General features: G+C 40.3%; 1 protein-coding gene and 1 long non-coding RNA gene across 2 annotated transcripts in view; one reads left to right on the top strand and one right to left on the bottom strand.

Annotated features, from left to right (window-relative positions):
* LOC121577931 (sodium- and chloride-dependent taurine transporter) overlaps positions 1-14,933 on the top strand; it is a 39,560-nt gene extending 24,627 nt beyond the window's left edge. The window contains exons 6-14 of the mRNA XM_041891915.1: positions 19-153; positions 599-702; positions 869-993; positions 4,505-4,617; positions 7,207-7,344; positions 10,112-10,214; positions 10,669-10,769; positions 12,618-12,788; positions 13,453-14,933. Of these exons, the coding sequence (XP_041747849.1) occupies positions 19-153; positions 599-702; positions 869-993; positions 4,505-4,617; positions 7,207-7,344; positions 10,112-10,214; positions 10,669-10,769; positions 12,618-12,788; positions 13,453-13,611 (1,149 nt within the window). The 3' untranslated portion in view covers positions 13,612-14,933. The remainder of the gene's footprint in view (positions 1-18; positions 154-598; positions 703-868; positions 994-4,504; positions 4,618-7,206; positions 7,345-10,111; positions 10,215-10,668; positions 10,770-12,617; positions 12,789-13,452) is intronic.
* Positions 14,934-14,943: 10 nt separating this feature from the next.
* Positions 14,944-18,078, bottom strand: LOC121577932. Its single transcript, XR_006661600.1, has 2 exons — positions 15,929-18,078; positions 14,944-15,891 (listed from the first exon to the last, which is right to left on the bottom strand). It is a non-coding gene; the product is annotated as an uncharacterized LOC121577932 (long non-coding RNA).
* Between the last annotated feature and the right edge of the window lie 1,614 nt (positions 18,079-19,692).

Here is a 19,692-nt window from a genome sequence, read left to right on the forward strand (position 1 = left end):
TCTTCTGTTTCCCAACAGGTTGTGTACGTCACTGCTACCTTCCCCTTCGTCATGCTGATCATTCTGTTGATCCGCGGCGTCACTCTGCCAGGAGCATCTGAAGGAATCAAGTTCTACCTGTACCCAGACCTGCAACGTCTCAAAGACCCTGAGGTAGAACCACCCTGCCCCGCCCCTTCCTGTCCTGTCTTGGGACTTTATTAATCTAGTCATTCAGCAACTGTGGCTGGGATTCAAACAAACAAACCACACAGAATCCTGGCCTAAATCTTTGAATTTCGAATCCTTTGAGTTTAATATTTGATCTTATCTTTTGAAAAAATATATTTCAATCGCCATAATGAATAGAAAGGGGAATAAAGGACATCCTTGTCTTACACCTCAAGAGAATGTTAATGTGGCGTAGTTGGCTGTAAAGCTAATTTTCATTAGTAGTCCTTGGGTAAACGTGATTCTCCTGGGAAAAGGAAAAATGTGTAGACAAAGTCAGTCAAAATACTGCCCAATGTAATAATACCCCAAATTGTCAAAATACTACCCAACGTTTTCCCAAAGCTTGCGTCTCAGCCTTCATATCTTCTCCCCTTTTTACCTTCAGGTCTGGATCGATGCAGGCACTCAGATCTTCTTCTCCTATGCCATCTGTCTGGGAGCTATGACGTCACTGGGGAGCTACAACAAATACAAATACAACTGCTATAGGTGAGTGTCCACGCCGGGGGGGTGGGAGGGGGTTGGGAGGTGATGGTGGTGGTGGGGCCTAATCCAGTGGTTAAAGAAAAATGGGTAGAAAAAAAAAGACAAGAAAAGTGGGGAACCTAGGTTCCTTTTGTGTTCATTAACAACTTCCGTGACATGTGTGATATAGGGACTGTTTGCTGCTGGGAGGCCTCAACAGCGGTACCAGTTTTGTGTCTGGCTTCGCAATATTTTCCGTCCTGGGCTTCATGGCACAAGAGCAAGGGGTGGACATTGCCGATGTGGCAGAGTCAGGTACGAGGTGGTCAAAGTGGCAGTGATGGTGGGCACTGCTACTTAAAATAAACAACAACAAAAACAACAGAGTTGCTGGTTCTATCCAACAGAAAAAAAGACAAAATCCGAAAGACACTAGATAAAGTTAAATGTAAAGAATGAAATGGATTTATTTTCTTGAAAGACGGCATCGAAATATGGAAGTTTCGGCAATCAAACACTGCTTGACAGAAATAAAAATACCAAGTTACAGTATAAAAACAGTTTACTGTGGTAAAACCTTTCAGTGCATCTCTATGACATGGATGTCACATATTTGGATCTGGTTGGATTCTTCAAGCAATCGAGTATCAAGGAAAATGCTGGTGGAAAAAAAAAAGTTTTACTGTTAAATTGGATCTTATCCAGAACGCTAGGGGGCGAAGAGTCAAGCCATGCATGAGAGATCCATCATGACCTTTTCTTCTCACGATCACCATAGATTTAAGAGTCCTGCTCCAGCCTGTTCCAACAGATACTGTATCTATTGTATGAGAGTGAAGCAAAATGTCAGTAATCCAGGACATCTTGTGCCACGTTAAAATAAACAAGTATGACTTAAGTCTCACTTATGGTACTTACCTCTGGGCTGTTTTAGATGGGTCTAGCATATTTATCCATATTTTACAATGTGATCAGTTCAATGGTTTATGCCCATGGCGGATTCTATTTGTTCTGTGCGTTTCTAATTATAAGCATGTTTCTAACTATTGTACTTGTAATGTCATTATCCTTCTACTGCTGTGTGGATACTACAAGGAGGCATCAATGTGGTGATGTTTTTAGGTGATTTTTCTGTAATTTAGAAAAAAACACCCTTCATTTCTACCTTTTTATTATAGCAGACATACTATTACTGTACATTCTGATATGAAAGATGGGTCTTTTGATGGTATTAACTGAGATCCTGTATCACTGGCACCCTCTTGCAGTGCGTATGTAGTCAGTCTGCTCTAGCCATTAACGATATCTCTAGCCCTATCCTTCTGAGGAGACTGTACAGGGTGTTCCTGCCGGAGTACAGAGATGCAGTGAATGCATGAGAAATAATGACTGTATCAAATAAATAATTCAAATACCGCGCTATCTGAGCAATCTCTTTCTCTGAGAAATTGTATTCCCCATATTTTTGTATATAAATTATAGCTCAGTATTTGAATTATTTATTTTATACTAATACAGAAAGAGATTGCTCAGATAGCTAAGAGACTGAGATAGATATCTGAGCAATCTCTTTCTCTTATAAATTGTATTAGTATAAAGTAATATAATTTCCCCATATTTTTGTATTTAAAATATAGCTCAATATTTGAATTATTTATTTTATACAGTCATTATTACTCATCTTTATCAAGGGGTGTCAATCATTTCAGACCCCACTGTATATATAACATCATATGATGAAACTAATTTAGTTGATTCGTTTACTGATCTAGATTAACGCAATTTACTGTAAGCAGTTTAATAGAATAAGTAATTCAATGAGTTTCAACGGGAGAGTTTTGGTACACAGTACTGTAGATGGTTTGTGATACCATGTTCTAACTTACGCCTTGTGCTGTAAGCAGTGAAATAAGGTGCATAGTGCACTGAGAAAGAGACAACTTGGTTTTGCCTTAAACTGCAGCAACTTGATCCTGAGGAGAGAGGTTTTATTTTGGGGAGAGATGCAGAGTAGATTCAGATTTGTACCCACGCTGAGGATGGTACATATGTGCCGAAGGCGACGACATTACCTGCTAGACCAGCCTCAAGCACGAGAGAGGCTTTTATTGAATGATTATTATTGAAGTATCAAAGCCAGCTCATTAGTCAGTCTGCTAGCTAGTCATGTCGTGTTTGGTTGGATGCCTTGTCATATTTCACAGCTAAACCAACTTTATTCTATGTGTTTGCTGTTTTTCCTGTTTTGTTTTTTAACTTCTGTTGTAACAGGTTATCCCAACATTATAACACCACGTTTTCGAGACGTTGCTATAGTTACAATCGAGAAGAGGCGACGTATGTTGCCTCTGATCCAGTCATTGTTATTATATACTATATATTCTACTATATACTATACTAGTTATGTTATATACTAGCCTATATATTCTACTATATACTATACAAGTTATGTTATATACTAGCCTATATATTCTACTATATACTATACTAGTTATGTTATATACTAGCCTATATATTCTACTATATACTATACAAGTTATGTTATATACTAGCCTATATATATTCTACTATATACTATACTAGTTATGTTATATACTAGCCTATATATTCTACTATATACTATACTAGTTATGTTATATACTAGCCTATATATTCTACTATAATATACTAGTCATGTTATATACTAGCCTATATATTCTACTATATACTATACTAGTTATGTTATATACTAGCCTATATATTCTACTATATATATACTAGTTATGTTATATACTAGCCTATATATTCTACTATATACTATACTAGTTATGTTATATACTAGCCTATATATTCTACTATATACTATACTAGTTATGTTATATACTAGCCTATATATTCTACTATATACTATACTAGTTATGTTATATACTAGCCTATATATTCTACTATATACTATACAAGTTATGTTATATACTAGCCTATATATTCTACTATATATATACAAGTTATGTTATATACTAGCCTATATATTCTACTATATACTAGTTATGTTATATACTAGCCTATATATTCTACTATATACTATACTAGTTATGTTATATACTAGCCTATATATTCTACTATATACTATACTAGTTATGTTATATACTAGCCTATATATTCTACTATATACTATACTAGTTATGTTATATACTAGCCTATATATTCTACTATATACTAGTTATGTTATATACTAGCCTATATATTCTACTATATACTATACTAGTCATGTTATATACTAGCCTATATATTCTACTATATACTATACTAGTTATGTTATATACTAGCCTATATATATTCTACTATATACTATACTAGTTATGTTATATACTAGCCTATATATTCTACTATATACTATACTAGTTATGTTATATACTAGCCTATATATTCTACTATATACTAGTTATGTTATATACTAGCCTATATATTCTACTAGTTTAGTGTGGTTATTATATACACATAGTGATAGGGGATGAACATTTTGAGCTGTTGTGCTTCGTACTGCTATTGTAAGGCTACTTTGATAGTTCTTGTCATAACATGAATCCCTAGTCTTGCCAGGAGCCATAAGTTAAAAGGGCATTGACAATACATTCCACTTACATTGCCTACAGTATATGATCGTAAGGATAAGACGAGATAGATCTATACTTTTTAGGATTTTCTATTTCTTATTAACATTAGTTTGGTCTGTGCTATACTTGGACGCACCATGGTGGCATCAGACCAGATCAAACGATAGAACCCTGGTTTCTAATTGTGTTTTCTCCACTTCCCCATCCCCCTCTCTCTTCTTGTTCCTCTCTAGGTCCTGGCTTGGCCTTCATTGCCTATCCTAAAGCTGTGTCTATGATGCCGCTGCCCACCTTCTGGGCTATCCTCTTCTTCATCATGCTTCTGCTACTGGGTCTCGACAGTCAGGTCAGTAGTATGCTCATTATGAGTCAAGGATCTGCATCTGAGTCTGAATCTGAGACAGTCAGGTCAGTAGTCTGCTCATTATGAGTCAAGGATCTGAATCTGAGTCTGAATCTGAGACAGTTAGGTCAGTATTATGCTCATTATGAGTCAAGGATCTGAGTCTGAATCTGAGACAGTTAGGTCAGTAGTATGCTCATTATGAATCAAGAATCTGAATCTGAGACAGTCAGGTAGGTAATGTTGTTATGACACAGTAGTAAGGAAGTTTATTGATATCAGATATGAGCACTGAGATTATGAAATTATAAAAAATTTTATGGAGTTGTAAAGGGAAGTTGTATGTTTTATTATGAGACAGTAAGTCAGTTTATTAATATGAGTGATACGATTGCTGAGATGGTGAAAAATATACACTTTGTAGGGGAATTGTACAGGGAAGTTGTAAGCAAGTTATGAGACAGATGTGGTTCTGTTCCAATTTTCAATGTCCAACGGCTATTAGTACGTGGCCACAGTCAGTATATTGATATAGGGAAGTTGTAACTAAGCAAGTTCCTGTATGTCACATAGTCAGCTTTATTAACCTGCATGGGCAAATTCATGGTCACATGGCCAGGAAAAACTTGTGGCCCATACACATGTGATCAGGAGGAAAAACTCCTGGCCCCATGCACATGTGATCAGGAGGAAAAACTCCTGACCCCATACACGTGATCAGGAGGAAAAACTCCTGGCCCCATACACATGTTATCAATACAGGCCTAAACAGGACTAAACAGTCAGTCAATAAAAATGGTCAATCCACAGAGGCAAACCACGACACACTACTTATGAACAAACAACCACATGTTAACATAGTCAGTCAGTTAGTCAATTCAGCTCAATGCTAGCGTCCATAGACAGTCGTACCATTACTACAGCTCAATGCTAGCATCCATAGACAGTCGTACCATTACTACAGCTCAATGATAGCATCCATAGACAGTTGTACCATTACTACAGCTCAATGCTAGCATCCATAGACAGTCATACCATTACTACAGCTCAATGCTAGCATCCATAGACAGTCGTACCATTACTACAGCTCAATGCTAGCATCCATAGACAGTCGTACCATTACTACAGCTCAATGCTAGCATCCATAGACAGTCGTACCATTACTACAGCTCAATGCTAGCATCCATAGACAGTCGTACCATTACTACAGCTCAATGCTAGCATCCATAGACAGTTGTACCATTACTACAGCTCAATGCTAGCATCCATAGACAGTCATACCATTACTACAGCTCAATGCTAGCATCCATAGACAGTCGTACCATTACTACAGCTCAATGCTAGCATCCATAGACAGTCGTACCATTACTACAGCTCAATGCTAGCATCCATAGACAGTCGTACCATTACTACAGCTCAATGCTAGCATCCATAGACAGTCGTACCATTACTACAGCTCAATGCTAGCATCCATAGACAGTCGTACCATTACTACAGCTCAATGCTAGCATCCATAGACAGTCGTACCATTACTACAGCTCCTCCTCTGATGCTGTATGTTAACTACATGAAATGTAAATAGATGTGTTTAGTGTTAGTAACTACATGTTAACATACAGTCATTTTGTCTGTCGGTCAGTCAATACATATTGCTCAATGCTAGCCTCCACAAATATACCACCATTACGCATCATCTCCCAGCTGCTAATACTGCACGTTAGCTAGATTTGATCACTCAGGTCCTATAAATAGGTGTGTTTAGTGATTGCAGCTTCCATTCTAGACTACCTAGATAGATACAGATCCTCCATTTCTAGACTACCTAGCTAGATACAGATCCTCCATTTCTAGACTACCTAGATAGATACAGATCCTCCATTTCTAGACTACCTAGCTAGATACAGATCCTCCATTTCTAGACTACCTAGATAGATACAGATCCTCCATTTCCAGACTACTGTCTGATTGGTTGACTGGCTGACAGACTGGCTGGCTGGCTGATTGGTTGACTGGCTGGCTGTCTGATTGGTTGACTGGCTGACAGACTGGCTGGCTGGCTGATTGGTTGACTGGCTGACAGACTGGCTGGCTGGCTGATTGGTTGACTGGCTGGCTGGCTGATTGGTTGACTGGCTGACAGACTGGCTGGCTGGCTGATTGGTTGACTGGCTGACAGACTGGCTGGCTGATTGGTTGACTGGCTGGCTGATTGGTTTACTGGCTGACAGACTGGCTGGCTGGCTGATTGGTTGACTGGCTGACAGACTGGCTGGCTGATTGGTTGACTGGCTGACAGACTGGCTGGCTGATTGGTTGACTGGCTGACAGACTGGCTGGCTGATTGGATAAAAGTCTTTATATATGCCATTTAGCAGACGCTTTTATCCAAAATGACGTAGTCATGTGTGCATACATTTTACATACGCGGTGCCCCAGCGGGAATCGAACACCACGACCCTTGTCGTTGCAAGAGACATGTTTTACGGACTGAGCCACACAGGACTACGTCCGTACAACAACGTTAACCTATCAGGCCTACTGTATGCTGCACTACTCCCATCTCTTGTCTCTGTGTCGTCTTTCTGTCCCCAGTTTGTGGAAGTGGAAGGACAGATCACTTCCTTGGTGGATCTGTATCCCTCCTTCCTAAGGAAGGGTTACCGGCGGGAAATTTTTATAGCTATAGTGTGCTCCATAAGCTATCTTCTGGGACTTACCATGGTTACTAGGGTAAGTACTATCTTCTAGTAGTATACTTCAACTTTTTACACTGATATCATAATATACAATATCACAAGTGTCCAGCCCAGTCCAGAACCTTAGCTACACCCTAACGAATATAAAATAATCTTACTAAAATTAAGCTACACCCTAATGAATATGAAATATGGCTGTAGAATAGCCTCTGCTATTACCAGTCTCTTTATTATTCCATAACAATGCAGGCTATAGCCATATTAGGGCATCACAGTAACATCACCACATGTTCAATACAGTAAATACAGCGCCTTCAGAAAGTATTCATACCCCTTGACTTATTCCACATGTTGTTGTGTTACAGCCTGAATTCAAAATTGAATAAAACATTTTTTACCCATGTACACGCAATACCCCATTATGACAAAGTGAAAAAAATATTTTTTAGAAATGTTGGCAAATTTATTGAAAATGATATACAGAATTAGCTCTTTTACATAAGTATTCACACCCCTGAGTCAATACTTTGTAGAAGCACCTTTGGCAGCGATTACAGCTGTGAGTCTTTCTGAGTCTTTTAAGAGCTTTCCACACCTGGATTGTGCAACATTTGCCCATTCTTGTTTTCAAAGTTCTTCAAGCTCTGTCAATTGGTTGTTGATTGTTGCCATTTTCAGGTCTTGCCATAGTTTTTCAAGTAGATTTAAGTCAAAACTCAGGAACATTCACTTTCTTCTTGGTAAGCAACTCCAGTGTAGATTTGGCCTTGTGTTTTAGGATATTGTCCTGCTGAAAGGTGAATTCATCTCCCAGTGTCTGGTGGAAAGCAGACTGAACCAGGTTTTCCTCTAGGATTTTGCCTGTGCTTAGCAACATTCCATTTTTTTTTTAATCCTGAAAAACTCCCCAGTCCTTAATGATTACAATCATACCCATAACATGATGCAGCCACCCCATGCTTGAAAATATGAAGAGTGGTACTCAGTGATGGGTTGTGTTGGATTTGCCCCAAACATATAGTTAATTTCTTTGCCACATATTTTGTAGTATTACTTTAGTGCCTTATTGCAAACAAGATGCATGTTTTGGAATATTTGTATTCTGTACAGGCTTCCCTCTTTTTTCTCTGTCAATTTAGGTTAGTATTGTGGAGTAACTACAATGTTGTTGATCCATCCTAAGTTTTCTCCTTTTACAACCATTAAACTCTATAACTGTTTTAAAGTCACCATTGGCCTCATGGTGAAATATAGGGATATAAGTCATCTTTTTTTTTACCCATCTACCAACAGGTGTCCTTCTTTGCGAGGCATTGGAAAACCTCCCTGGTCTTTGTGGTTGAATCTGTGTTTGAAATTCACTGCTCGACTGAGGGACCTTACAGATAATTGTATGTGTGGGGTACAGAGATGAGGTAGCCATTAAAAAATCATGTTAAACACTATTATTGCACACAAAGTGAGCTCATGCAACTTATGTGACTTGTTAAGCACATTTTTTACTCCTGAACTTATTTAGGCTTGCCATAAGAAAGGGGTTGAATACTTATTGACTCAAGACATTTCAGCTGTTCATTTTTAATTCATTAGTACATATTTCGAAAAACATGATTCCATATTATGGGGTATATTGTGTGTAGGCCAGTAACAAATAAATCTCTATTTAATCCATTTTAAATTCAGGCTGTAACATAACAAAATGTGGAGATAGTTGAGGGGTGTGAATACATTCTGAAGGCAATGTAGCTACACCTTTAATGTGAATAGAAAATGGTCTTGTGGAGCTTTTAAACCTCAAATTCCCCCAGCAACAAGAGTCCCATACATACAGTTCCACTTTCCCCTTTCCTGTCTTCTCATGCCAGTCCCTCACAATAGCACCACTCCAAATATGCTGCTGTGGCCTGAGCTTCCCAGTAGCCTACTGTATTTCGGTCTATTTAGAGAAATATTTGGCTCACACATATAACTCACTCTCTTTTATCTCCACTCTGAGAAACTGAAACTGTCAGTCACTTTCTGGGAAGCTCATCTCAAACCAGGGCATCAGAGCTGTAAAAAGTAATAGCTATCTAGCTATACTTGGAGATACTGTGCTGTGTCCCTGCCTCTCAGACTTACAATGTGGAAACAAGCATGTGATGACCCTCAGAAAGATCAAACCCACCACAGTCCCTGACTCCCTAATCCTACCCCACTAAAGCCTCCTAGACAGCGAGGGAGTCAGGGACTTGCTGCTTTATGCGATTTCAGACCACAGTAGCCTGTTCTTTTTCCATGACATCACAATCTCATGTTGCCTCTCACTGAGTGCTCTGTTGAGGGTTGGAACTAGGGACGGCTCGGTTCCATTGGGCGTTGGAACATGGCTGCGTCCCAAATAGCACCCTATTCCTAATTTAGATAAAGTGTACTATGTAGGCTCAAACTGCGCTATGTAGGGAGTAGGGTGCCATTTGGGACGTAGACATTTATTCTCCCGCCACTACACTCTTAAAAAAAAAAAAAGGTGCTATGTAGAATCTAAAATGGTTCTTCAGCTGTCCCCATAGGATAACCTTTTTGAAGAACCCATTTTGGTTCCAGGGAGAACCCTTTTGTGTTCCATGTAGAACAGACGGGTTCTCCTATGGGGACAGCTGAAGAACCCCTTTGGAACCCTTTTTTCTAAGAGTGTAACCTAGGGGCCTACTCAGTCACTAGCCTGAGATCTACTATCTGTAAAGCTGTAAATCTATGCATGGAATCCTACATTCACACATGCCCAAGCACTAAATCATGCTAATTTCTCTCTCCCACAGGGTGGCATGTATGTGTTTCAACTCTTTGACTACTATGCAGCCAGCGGTGTGTGCCTTTTGTGGGTTGCATTCTTTGAATGTATTGCTGTAGCCTGGGTTTATGGTACGTGTCCTCTGGAATATAATGCCCTGTCTACGTATGTCTGTATAGGAGCTGTGGTCCTTAAATGTCCTCGGGCTCTGTCAGTGAAATACAATCACAACTACTCCCGACTATATAGAGATGTTACAGTTCTGTCTCAAATGCAACAAATACATTTTTTATCTCTGTATCAATTTACTGTTGCATTATATCAACTGACACCCACCATAAAATACATTTAGACCTAGACACAGAATATGTGGCAGTGTCACAGCATAAAGAGAAACATGAGCTGGAATACTGTGTACATCACAAATGGCACCCTATTTCCTATATAGTGGGCGTCTTTTGACCACAGCCCAATGGGCCCAGGTCAAAAGTAGTGCACTATAAAGGGAATATGGGGTACCATTTGGGAGGCACACTTTACGTAAATCTGACCAAATTCTCTATTAATTTTTTCTCTTCCCATCAGGCGTTGATAATTTCTATGATGCGATTGAAGACATGATTGGCTACAGACCAAACCCCTGGATGAAATGGAGCTGGTCTTTTATCACACCTCTTCTTTGTGTGGTGAGTCTATGTTAATTAATACTGACTTCGTCCCAAATGGTACCCTTCTGTATTTTCTACCCTATGGGCCCTAGTCAAAAGAAGTGCACTACATATGGAATAGGGTGCCATTTGGGACGTAACCCTACTAACCTCCCATACTGAAAGGAGAGAGAATGATATATCTGCAAATGTCTGTCATCCCTTCCTCCCCCACTCAAAACGTTATACTACTATAACAGCAGTGTGTGTCCGTCTGTCCGTCCGTCCGTCCGTCCTACGATCATTTGCTTAACAGAAGTGGCCAGGCTCTGTAACATCACATCCCCTCCTGTGTGGTTAAAGGGTAACTGGTGACCCTGCATCCCTGGTGGTTAAAGGGTAACTGGTGACCCTGCATCCCTGGTGGTTAAAGGGTAACTGGTGACCCTGCATCCCTGGTGGTTAAAGGGTAACTGGTGACCCTGCATCCCTGGTGGTTAAAGGGTAACCGGCAGCCCTGCATCCCTGGTGGTTAAAGGGTAACCGTTGGCCCTGTGTCCCTGGTGGTTAAAGGGTAACCGGCAGCCCTGCATCCCTGGTGGTTAAAGGGTAACCGGCAGCCCTGCATCCCTGGTGGTTAAAGGGTAACCGGCAGCCCTGCATCCCTGGTGGTTAAAGGGTAACCTGTGGACCTGCGTCCCTGGTGGTTAAAGGGTAACCATTGGCCCTGTGTCCCTGGAGGTTAAAGGGTAACCTGTTGCCCTGTGTCCCTGGAGGTTAAAGGGTAACCTGTTGCCCTGTGTCCCTGGAGGTTAAAGGGTAACCTGTTGCCCGGTGTCCCTGGTGGTTAAAGGGTAACCGGCAGCCCTGCATCCCTGGTGGTTAAAGGGTAACCGGCAGCCCTGCATCCCTGGTGGTTAAAGTGTAACCTGTGGACCTGCGTCCCTGGTGGTTAAAGGGTAACCATTGGCCCTGCGTCCCTGGTGGTTAAAGGGTAACCTGTTGCCCTGTGTCCCTGGAGTTTAAAGGGTAACCTGTTGCCCTGTGTCCCTGGAGGTTAAAGGGTAACCTGTTGCCCTGTGTCCCTGGAGTTTAAAGGGTAACCTGTTGCCCTGTGTCCCTGGAGGTTAAAGGGTAACCTGCGGCCCTGGTGGCTAAAGGTTAAAGGGTAACCTGCGGCCCTGGTGGCTAAAGGTTAAAGGGTAACCTGCGTCCCTGGAAGTTAAAGATTGAAGGGTAACCTGCGGCCCGGCGTCCCATGCTATGTGTGCCTTCTGGATTAAAACTGTTGAGGCATTTGGGAAATGTGGTGCTTGGCTCCGTCCGGAGGCTAATCCTGTTTAATCCCGTTGAATCTCATGTGTCTTAACGACCAGGAAACATAGTGCTATTTGTTCTCTTGAGACGGACTAAGGAGAACTCAAAGAGAATGAAAGGGACTAAGGAGAATTTGAGGAGACTGTGTGTTAGTGGATGTCAATTACTACCAGCTCTGATATTATTATAACGTTAATCATAATCGGATATTGCTATAGCGTTACTATCAATTACGTCAATAATTATTTTCATTTTCATTTGTTTTCCAAAATGTTCATGAAACAATAGGTGTTTGTTTGAAGGAAATGAGAGACTCTGTTTGCATCATTTAAAAAAATGTTTTATTTTTTTTATTTTTTACAAAACATAAAGGGGCCATCAAGTATCGTATTACTGAGAACAAGGAGGTTTTCAGGTAGATCCCTTGTTTTGAAACGGATAGTTAGCTAGTGCAAGCTGGCACTGTAAATGTACAAGAACGCCAAACCGTTCCCTCATTGTCAGACATTGGAGAATGTGAGTTACCATTAATACATTTACCCTCCATTGGTGTTTTCTCTCTGCCTCCAGGGTTGCTTCGTCTTCTCCTTGGTCAAATACAAACCTTTGACGTACAACAAGGTTTACGAGTACCCCGACTGGTCCATCGGTGTGGGCTGGACTCTGGCCCTGGCTTCTATGATCTGTATTCCTATGGTGGTGGTCATCAAGATCATTCAGTCCGATGGACCACTCATAGAGGTTAGTACACAACTCCTATAACCCCAGACCCCTAACCCCTAGGCCCCTAGGTTCTGGACACTACACCCTAAGCTCTAGCCCCTACCCCTAGGTTCTAGACTGTACACCCTAAGCCCTAGCCCCTACCCCTAGGTTCTAGACTGTACACCCTAAGCCCTAGCCCCTACCCCTAGGTTCTAGACTGTACACCCTAAGCCCTAGCCCCTACCCCTAGGTTCTAGACTGTACACCCTAAGCCCTAGCCCCTACCCCTAGGTTCTAGACTGTACACCCTAAGCCCTAGCCCCTACCCCTAGGTTCTAGACTGTACACCCTAAGCCCTAGCTCCTACCCCTAGGTTCTAGACTGTACACCCGAAGCCCTAGCCCCTACCCCTAGGTTCTAGACCCTACACCCTAAGCTCTAGCTCCTACCCCTAGGTACTTCATGTAGATCAGATTTTTTTTTTATAGCAGGTATAAGTAATATGGTAGTAGCTTAATATTGACCTCTGACCTCTGACTAATATACTGTACCAAAGTTGTGTTCAAGCCAGTAGAAGTCGGTGAGTCTAGTGGTCATTTCTCATGTTGCTCCATCTGTAACAGGTACACTTGCCGTCCTATAATCATACTTGGACAGTATATTCGTATTAAACAGAGCTCTTCTTTTTGTCCTCGTCCAGAGGATCAAGGCCGTGGCGGCTCCGCTGGGAGGTGCTAGCTCCCGTCCAGTCGACCACCGTCCCAAGGGCATGTCTGCCGAGCTGGCCTACCCCCTGGACCCCAACGGGAACAACGGCCTGATCAAGCCCACCCACACTATTGTAGAAACTATGATGTGAGCGCTCTCTGTGAGAGGAACGAATTCAAAAAATTACCCGCTTTCTATGTTATTATACTATATTATCACTAAACTAGTTGTAGGACCAGGTTTACATTGCTATGTATCTGCACTAGGAGTCTTCTTTTTGTTTTGTTTTCTACAGAGGAAGTTACGTTATTGGTTTTCTGTTTCTGTTTTTAATATTTTTTTATTAAACTATTGTTATTAATATTACTGTTATTACATTTGATGTAGCTAGAAGGAAATATTAGATTTCCAAGCCACTTGGAGCAGCAGAATCGGTACATGTTCCATTTGTACTTCTTTCTTTCCTGTAGAACTGTAAGTGTCCGTCGCTATTTTAGGAATCGTAAAACAAACAAACAAAAGAGAAGAAAATCCATAATACAAAGAAAGGTCCGTGTAAAACCGTAAGAACTAAACGTGTGTCATGTTTTGAGCAGTAACATTTGACTATGTTATGTTTGTATCTAGATCAACCTAGCCCCCTCTCTTCTCAGCTTAACTAATGTCTATAGTACGATAATATCGTGGAGGTGGTGCCCCTTGTATACAGTGAGATTAGTCGAGTGTGTTTTGTCGTCGATGTTTGTTGTAAAATTACAGCTGAACCTGAACGTACCTCCACTAAGCTGCGTTCAGGGTCCAGAGCATCTCATCTACAGTTGCGGGCCACTAAAAAGTTAGGGTTTTAAAATCCTGTACCGGTCTGCAGTTCTGTTTTTTTGACACAAACTATTTGCTAGAAGGTACTTGAGCGCCTTGCAGCAATTGTTCTGTCGGTGTATATATAACACTGCAGCGCTACCTAACCTTTTTAGTGCCGGCAACTGTAACTTGTTCTGACTGTGGAGGTACAGACCTGCCTTCCCTGTACAGTGTTAAGTATACATACATACAGTCAGTCCAACTCAATTTTAAACTAGACTATACTATGCTGGTGAAGGACACTATTGCTACATACCATCCATCCCAGTGCATAGAGTAGCTACATCATACGTGTTTAAAGTCCGTGATTTATTCTTTGCACTTAATAATGAAGTGAGTTTTCCTTTATTCTTAGAGGACATGACATAGTGGCAAGTAAATAATAATCACAAAACATCACAATGTATAAATATCTAAAGAACCTGCCATAATGACTTTATGCATTAATGTAAACTCCCCCATACAGTAAATATTGATCATTTAAGGAACCATTCAAAATGCAAGCAGACCGCTTCTCAATCACATTAATCAGATCTTTCTATTGAATTTCTGCAGGCTAGGTCAATGTACATTCTGATGTAATGATAATAAATATGGTAATTAATTAATATACTAACTTGTGCTATCCACTTCATCCAGCCTTTTCACACTCCCTATATATCGGTCGTCATATCTAAGCTTAGTTTTAAATATTATATTATTACAGCTTTTCAAAGAGGCAGAAACAATTCAAACAAAGCCTGTTGGGATTTGAAGCATTATGATTCACAATGCAAAGATATTCTTCTTTGAATGGAATGTTGAAATGTGAAACCCCATGTAGTGAACTGATGCTTCGGTTAATTCTATTACGTAGAAAAAATTGTTCTCTTTTTTTATTTTGTTGTATAAAATTAAAACTTTTGGTTTATTTTACTTTGATTGTTTTTCAATCACGTTTTTCCCTTTTTGTATTCAAAATGTAAAATGACCACCCCGTCTCCAGTTACTAATACTTCCTGAGGATGAATAGTCATTTAACAACTTACTGTTAATCAACAAAAACTTCAATTTGTAATGTGCAATACTTCGTAGAAAGATATTTTTTCACTCTGTTTTTCAAATAGGTGGTACTTTTAACTCTGTAGTGAGAAAACACAAAAACACTTGCTAAAACAATGCGAGAGGCAAAATTACTACAATTTCAATGAAAACCACAAACTCTTATGCCATAATATCAACAAACAAACAACGTTCAATGCAGTAGTATCGCTTTCTGTTATAACACACACAGAATTTGATTAATCTTTATCAAAAAATATTAAAATGAAAGAATATCTGAAGTTGAAATGAAAAGTAATCCTGCCATTTTATAATTACTGACTCAATGCTTATTTGGTAGTCTGAATTGGCCTGTGAGGTATAGGTGACATTCTGAAATGATGCTGCCACCAAACATAGGCCTTTCTATCTACCATAGTGCTGTTTGTTTGTACAGAAGATGTATTATGTCGCGCAGAAACGAACCGCTAGTAGTTAGCTAGCTAGGTACCTGTAACAAACCACTAGTAGTTTCTCATGTGTAGTGTACCTGTAACGAACCCGCTAGTAGTTATCTAGCTAGGTACCTGTAACGAACCGCTAGTAGTTATCTAGCTAGGTACCTGTAACGAACCGCTAGTAGTTATCTAGCTAGGTACCTGTAACAAACCGCTAGTAGTTAGCTAGCTAGGTACCTTACAGGTGTTGTATCAAAGAAGCTTACTGAAAAACCAAATGAGAAGACATTATTACAGTGAAGATATTGCCACCCAGTCCATCGCTGGAGATTGGAGAAGTCTCCGGATTTGTCCTAAATGGCATAGGTCTCTGGTCAAAAGTAGTGCACTAAATAGGGAATAGGGTGCCATTTGGATTACATCTTCCATTTCCATTGAAATTAGCTGTCTATAATCAGATCCCTACAGATAGAAAACATAATGTTAAACTTATTTAACTCTCCTGCCTCATACATTACATGTCATTACATACCAGCCCTTCCTTTTTAAGAATGTACAAGGGGAAATGTTTTTAATCCATGAAGAAGAAACATTTTTCAAATACAATTTGAAAGATTTTATTTTTTATTTCTATGGCGCTAAATTACCTGTAAAGCAAAAATGTGTATTTAAAACAGGGTTTTACTGAGAAAAACGTTAAACCTTTTTATTTCTTAATAAATAAATAAAATCTTTGGAAAAAATATTTTGCTTTTCTCATGTGTAGTGTCCTTTAGTGAGTCTATAGACCCCAGAATAAAGCAGGGAATTTGCACTTTAGTCACTCAACATCATCATGACCCCTATAATAAAATAATAATAATTTAATTGGATTTATAGAGCACTTTTCAAAGCGCTTTACATAGTAAGGGGCGAAACTCACCTAACCTCATCCACCACCAATGTGCAGCACCTACTTGGGTGAAGCCATGGCAGCCATTTTGAAAAATAAATCTCACCACACAACAGCTCTCATGGTGGAGAGGTGAGGAGGACCTATTGCTGGGAGTATGGACCCAGTTCTCCCTCCCCAACACTAGGGGGCGAAAGCCTCCACACCCACAGGCTTATCCAGGACAGTTTAGCCTCTTGTTCCCTATGACCCCACAACAATGTTGGTTCCAAGGCAGACTTTTTCAGTTCTGCACACTGGCTACTGTACGACTTAAGATGTATAGTTAGTAGTACACATTAAACATTGTGATTTAGTGTCATAAGAGTGTTGATGCATACTTAAAAAGGGCATTAAGAATACTTTTGAATCCAGGTAAATCCCATTGTCCTGTCCCTCTTATCATCAAATTGACTGTAGCAATTAAAATGAAAGGTGCCTATAGATGTGTTAGCTTGAAATCGAAAATGGACCTCTCCCACATTTTATATAAAGATACATACCACTTCGTAGGCCAGAATAGGGCCGACAGAAGTGATTAGCTGGTTATTTGCCAACCATGAAACAAAATCATGGTTACAAACTAAATCTTTCATTTGGATGAATGTTACACTATCGTATAACAAATATGTATCTGCTGAAATACTAAATGGCATTTCAGAATGACTGAGAAGATGAAATCAAGAAAAATGCATCTTCCCATTACTTTAATGCCACGATAGTCCATTATTATAAATCATAAACACATCAGGTATGCAAGCCACACATTACTTTTGAAATTGAACACTTAGAAAATCAAGTTAAACCTAATGCTTTGTATCTGTCTTGGAATAAGAATTACCCATGGAGGCCTTGGAGAAAATCCATAGCCTGGTCCCAGATCATGTTTGTGCTGTCTTGTCAACCGCTATGGTCCCGACTCACCATAGGCGTTAACAAAAAAGCACAAACAGATCGGGGACCATGCTAGAGAATCCATGCCTCAACAATCAGATTACCAATGCAGCACCACATCTGCTGCCTTTTGATCCGGCTATGGCGTGGTGAACATCCAATGGACTTGGTAGTGAACATCCAATGGACTTGGTGGGTTGGCTATAGCTTCTAACAGCCTCTCTCCTATTTCTCTCTCCCAATCACCTTATAAAGACCAAACTGATTGATGTGGTAATATGTGACCTCTATTGCACCACTGTTCTTCATACCATTGCTTTGTGCAGTTATTTACTGGTTTTTACATTTCTAGTGATGAAAAAAAAGCATATTTTTAGTAAGTGTCCTTCGCTTTGACAGGTGACATTTGTAATTTGACAACTTTGTGAGGGGAAAATAAAAATAAAAATATTTAAAAAAATGTATTGTGTATATATTATTTCATATATATATATATATATATATATATATACATACAGTGGGGAGAACAAGTATTTGATACACTGCCGATTTTGCAGGTTTACCTACTTACAAAGCATGTAGAGGTCTGTAATTTTTATCATAGGTACACTTCAACTGTGAGAGACGGAATCTAAAACAAAAATCTAGAAAATCACATTGTATGATTGTAAAGTAATTAATTTGCATTTTATTGCATGACATAAGTATTTGATACATCAGAAAAACAGAACTTAATATTTGGTACAGAAACCTTTGTTTGCAATTACAGAGATCATACGTTTCCTGTAGGTCTTGACCAGGTTTGCACACACTGCAGCAGGGATTTTGGCCCACTCCTCCATACAGACCTTCTCCAGATCCTTCAGGTTTCAGGGCTGTCGCTGGGCAATACGGACTTTAAGCTCCCCTCCAAAGATTTTCTATTGGGTTCAGGTCTGGAGACTGGCTAGGCCACTCCAGGACCTTGAGATGCTTCTTACGGAGCCACTCCTTAGTTGCCCTGGCTGTGTGTTTCGGGTCGCTGTCATGCTGGAAGACCCAGCCACGACCCATCTTCAATGCTCTTACTGAGGGAAGGAGGTTGTTGGCCAAGATCTCGCGATACATGGCCCCATCCATCCTCCCCTCAATACGGTGCAGTCGTCCTGTCCCCTTTGCAGAAAAGCATCCCCAAAGAATGATGTTTCCACCTCCATGCTTCACGGTTGGGATGGTGTTCTTGGGGTTGTACTCATCCTTCTTCTTCCTCCAAACACGGCGAGTGGAGTTTAGACCAAAAAGCTCTATTTTTGTCTCATCAGACCACATGACCTTCTCCCATTCCTCCTCTGAATCATCCAGATGGTCATTGGCAAACTTCAGACGGGCCTGGACATGCGCTGGCTTGAGCAGGGGGACCTTGCGTGCGCTGCAGGATTTTAATCCATGACGGCGTAGTGTGTTACTAATGATTTTCTTTGAGACTGTGGTCCCAGCTCTCTTCAGGTCATTGACCAGGTCCTGCCGTGTAGTTCTGGGCTGATCCCTCACCTTCCTCATGATCATTGATGCCCCACGAGGTGAGATCTTGCATGGAGCCCCAGACCGAGGTTGATTGACCGTCATCTTGAACTTCTTCCATTTTCTAATAATTGTGCCAACAGTTGTTGCCTTCTCACCAAGCTGCTTGCCTATTGTCCTGTAGCCCATCCCAGCCTTGTGCAGGTCTACAATTCTATCCCTGATGTCCCTACACAGCTCTCTGGTGTTGGCCATTGTTGAGAGGTTGGAGTCAGTTTGATTGAGTGTGTGGACAGGTGTCTTTTATACAGGTAACGAGTTCAAACAGGTGCAGTTAATACAGGTAATGAGTGGAGAACAGGAGTGCTTCTTAAAGAAAAACTAACAGGTCTGTGAGACCCGGAATTCTTACTGGGTGGTAGGTGATCAAATACTTATGTCATGCAATAAAATGCAAATGAATTACTTAAAAATCATACAATGTGATTTTCTGGATTTTTGTTTTAGATTCCGTCTCTCACAGTTGAAGTGCACCTATGATAAAAATTACAGACCTCTAAATGCTTTG

Source organism: Coregonus clupeaformis, chromosome 12 (genome assembly GCF_020615455.1).
Source record: "Coregonus clupeaformis isolate EN_2021a chromosome 12, ASM2061545v1, whole genome shotgun sequence".
Taxonomy (NCBI): Eukaryota; Metazoa; Chordata; class Actinopteri; order Salmoniformes; family Salmonidae; genus Coregonus; species Coregonus clupeaformis.